The 3853-nt window shown below is 53.4% G+C and overlaps 1 protein-coding gene across 3 annotated transcripts; it reads right to left on the bottom strand.

Moving 5' to 3' along the window:
* Positions 1–275: 275 nt before the first annotated feature.
* On the bottom strand, positions 276–2499 carry C12H8orf33 (chromosome 12 C8orf33 homolog). 3 transcript variants are annotated; one of them, XM_077124352.1, is made up of 5 exons: positions 2461–2499; positions 2052–2372; positions 1732–1816; positions 1433–1579; positions 276–869 (listed from the first exon to the last, which is right to left on the bottom strand). In XM_077124352.1, exons 1-5 carry the CDS (start codon positions 2464–2466, stop codon positions 730–732), a joined length of 699 nt encoding a protein of 232 aa, XP_076980467.1. In that variant the 5' UTR covers positions 2467–2499; the 3' UTR covers positions 276–729. The 3 variants fall into 3 exon arrangements, with proteins under 3 accessions (XP_076980467.1, XP_076980468.1, XP_076980466.1); XM_077124353.1 differs by having other exon boundaries at positions 2052–2182; positions 2324–2478; XM_077124351.1 differs by having other exon boundaries at positions 2052–2478.
* Positions 2500–3853: the final 1354 nt, after the last annotated feature.

Genomic DNA, 3853 nt, shown 5'->3' with positions numbered 1-3853 from the left:
TGGGAGGGACTGTGAGGATGCATGTGGTCTGGTGTATAGGCCCTGGAGTGGCCTACCTTCACAGAGGTGGCCCACTGACACCTAACCAGTTTTTGACTGGAACTACCAGGGGTGAGAAACTCTTTGTCCATAATAACAAAGCCACCGAGGATGATGCTCACTCAGAAAAAGAAACAAGACATACTTTCAAGAACTGTGAGCCTAGACCCAGCAGTGTCAGATGCCCTGTTTGTACCTCTCTGACACAAATGGTTAGTACTCTTTACTCATTAACCTTTTTTTTCAATAAAAAATAGAGATTTATTACAAAGATGTGGCATAATGACATAAAGCAATCCATTGACAGGCATCCTTTCAAAAGTAAGCACCAGTGTTCAATTATGTTATTGATACCTACTTAATCTAATCAAATACTAAGTAGAATATTATTTTAATAACATACTAAACACTTCATTAAATTGTAGAAGTTTTTCTAAATGCACTTCTGTCTTCTGGCAGGATGGATATTTCATAAGAAAACCTACAAGTGGCGTCTGTGCTTGTCTGTCAGTGATGCCAATATACTGGGTCTTACTTCTGCCCAACAACCATAACATCAGATTCACCAACCAGCTAAGAATGGGCCAAGCCCACATCAACCCAACAGAACATTCCTGGAAGGGTTCCGTACTACAACAACCTCCCATACCACTCTAAGGAGAGGCTTTGTTCGAGGATGAGGGGCATGAGCTAAAAGAAATTGAACCTAAACTCTTCATCAGGAGTATCCAGGAAGGCCTTGGCTGCCCCCACTCGGCGGGGCCTGCAGACCCTTTGGCTCTTCTTTCTGGTGGCCTCATCTACAGGCTTTACGTGTGCCAAGTGGGCTGCTGTAGACGGAAGGAAAAAGAGTTAGAACTGAAAAATAACAGCTAACACTGTGTTCTTATAATTCCCATAAGATTTTAATATCCTTAGAAAACTTCATATAAATCAACTGACTGATTTCTGGAAATCATAAGGTAGGTATTATCAGCACTTCCAACTTTAGAGTCAAGCAACTAAGGTACAGAGAGATTAAGTAACTTGCCAAAGGTATGACAGCTACTAAGCAGAAGGCCCAGAAACTGAACTCAGGGTGTGTAGCTGTGTCATTGAACGAAATGGTCAACAGAGAAAGCCAAGGTAAAAATAGGTAAGACTTTCCCCTACCTTAGGAGCAGGATCCGGCTGTTTCCTCACCCCCCAGGATCTTTTGCCCTGGTCCAAGCCCTAGTTCTGTGTTCCTGAGTGGTCCAGGCTTTTCTCTCTGCCTTTTCCCCTGGGTTTCCCTAAGCTCACTTCCTTCCCTGCACCAACCCTGTGCTCTGAGCTTCTTCTGTTTCACCACCAGTCTTCCCCTCCACACTTGTGAACTAGGCCAGCCTGAATCAATCACTTTCCAGCCCCTCACCGGCCCTGAGAGCACGCAGGGCCTCCTTCCGTTCTGCTTCCATCTGAGCCCTGTAGTCTCCAAACAAGGAGTGCATGAGCTGCCTCTTCCGGGGCAAGGGGGTTCTTTCACTGCACAGTGTCCGGATTGCCCCAGTAGCCTGCTTCTCTGTGGATAAAAAACACCAGTGACTTCCTCTCCTCTCATCTCATCTCCCATCACCCCACCACAAAGGCACCAACTCCATCCCCAGGCAGCACCTGCAGGCAACACTGCTGTCCCCGCCCGCTTCCCCCCAACTCAACAGGAGGGCTCCTCACTCTGTTTTAGGCTGGGTCTCTGGGTCCTGAGACCGAGCTCCAGCTGCTCCACACACCAGGCCAATTCCTGGGCCAGCTGCTCAGCCTGTGATGATTTTGGGAGTCGGGGGATGGAGAGGAGTGGCTGGGAAAAGGTACTAGGATCCCGGAGCTCAGGCCCTGGTTCTATCCCGAAAAGAACCCTAAAACCCCAGCCATCCACCCCTTCCCTACCCTAAGTCCGTAGACCGCAGGCCACAAGACCTCGACCCCACCTGCCGTGCCTCGACCCCAGGATGCACCCGGGGATTCCACCCTTCTCGCCTGGAACCGGCTCTTGCCTGGGCCTCAGCGCTTAGTGGGGGCTCCTCTGGGACGCGCTTTTCTGAGGCCTTCTCGCCGCCGTCGGCCACAGAGGCGCCGTTCCGGCGTTTTTTCTTCCTCTTCTTCGAAGCCGCGCCTCCGCCGTCGCCTACAGGGTGCACCCCGGAGTCAGTGTCCTTAAAGGTGGGATGCCGCGAGCACAGACGGGCTGGATGGGGCGTTACAGAGGAAGGACTCCGGGCACTGGGAACCGGGCCAGGGAGCCGGGAACCGTGGGGCGCGCAGGGACCTAGGGCTGGGGCCGCCGACGTCGTCTCCTGAGCAGCGCGGACAGGGGCCTGGAGAAAGGGAGGCAGCGCGGAGGTCATCGGAGGCCGCAGACAACCCGCAACCCCGTCACTCCCGCGGCCTCTCCACGGCGCTCACCGCCATGCGGGCTGTCGCCGCCGGAATTCACGTAATGCGTAGGGTCCGGGGCCGAATTCCCTCCTCCGGAAACGCAGCTGCGATGGGCTGTTCCGCAGGGCACAAAGAAGTGAGGTGGGCGGGGCCGCGCGGGGTCCGGGTAGAGAAAACAAGAGGGTCTTAGGTTCCTGTCAGGGAAAAGGGCGAAGAGTGCTACTTCCTGGGATTCTGGGATGAGAAGCGCAGGGTAAAGGGTCAGGAGCCATGAGGCAGGCTCGAGCCCTAGGAGGACGGGGGAGGAGAGGCAGTGCGCGCTGGCCTCCTGCGCCTCGGGCTTTGCAGATTTTCTGTCTCAGCAGCCGGTTGTCAGATTGGCTCTGCACCCCCTTCACCCCGAAGCCAGGCGACCGCGGGGACCTTCCTCAGACACGGCGCCGGCAGGGACACCCCAGCAGGGTCTCTGCTGCGGGTAAAGGGGTCGGTCTGAGGCCCCCAGGGGCGCCCAGCTTTACCAGCCCACAGAGCCGGGCTCGTTGCTGGACACTGCTCTTAGGAGCTGCCATCGGTGCTTCTCAGCCAACGCGGGACTGGATTCTCACTAGGGGCTAAACCACTCCCGTGGGCCTGAGGCATGGTCTGGAGAGTCTGAAAAACGACGCAATTCCCTTGCACTTTCTCGTCTGCCCCGCAAATGGCATTATTCAACAATTTAGTTGTCCAGGGAACCCAGGCTGTATCTGAACAGGCTGAGCTCAAACTGTGGGTGCCTCACGTGCTGGCCAATATCTGGCTCAATGTGGGGCTGTATTCCCCACTTAATTTGTGGCGGAGAACTTCCCCGTCTGTCCAGTTTTCAGCCATCTCCCAGGCAAGGATCAGGCTGTCCGCAGCTGTTTCCCTCGGGTTCGGGAACAGCTTTCGCACATAGGGCTCGAAACAGACTGTCCACATTTTCTCAGACTCTTTGGCCCTCACTGACCTGGACTGAAATGCCCTCCCCTGTCCCCCAGGTGTCCAAATGGTGGGAGTATCTCTCGCTGCTGTAAGAGAATATTCTGTGACCCCAGTGGGAGGGATCCCATATGCTGTCTCTGTGTCCTTCCCGTTGTGTGTGTGAGACTGAGTACCGGGAGGGGAGAGCGCCAGCCTGTCTGAGACATAAGTTTCCTACCTGATTTTCTCTATCTTCAATTTGGCATTTGTGGGGTCCTTCTCCAGTAGAGAAGTAGTTATCTTCCTCTAGAGTTCTGAGAAATTCAGAGTTGTCCTTTAATCTCAGGAGAGAGACATTTTCAGTAGCTGTTTATGTTGTGATGTTGATGACATCACTCCTCCTCCCACACTATCCTATTTTAAGACTTCCTCTAAGGTTATGATGTTATGATGTAGTAACACGTAAACAAATAGATTAATG

This window comes from Tamandua tetradactyla, chromosome 12 (genome assembly GCF_023851605.1).
Source record: "Tamandua tetradactyla isolate mTamTet1 chromosome 12, mTamTet1.pri, whole genome shotgun sequence".
Classification (NCBI taxonomy): domain Eukaryota; kingdom Metazoa; phylum Chordata; class Mammalia; order Pilosa; family Myrmecophagidae; genus Tamandua; species Tamandua tetradactyla.
This window is presented reverse-complemented; position numbering and strand designations above follow the sequence as displayed.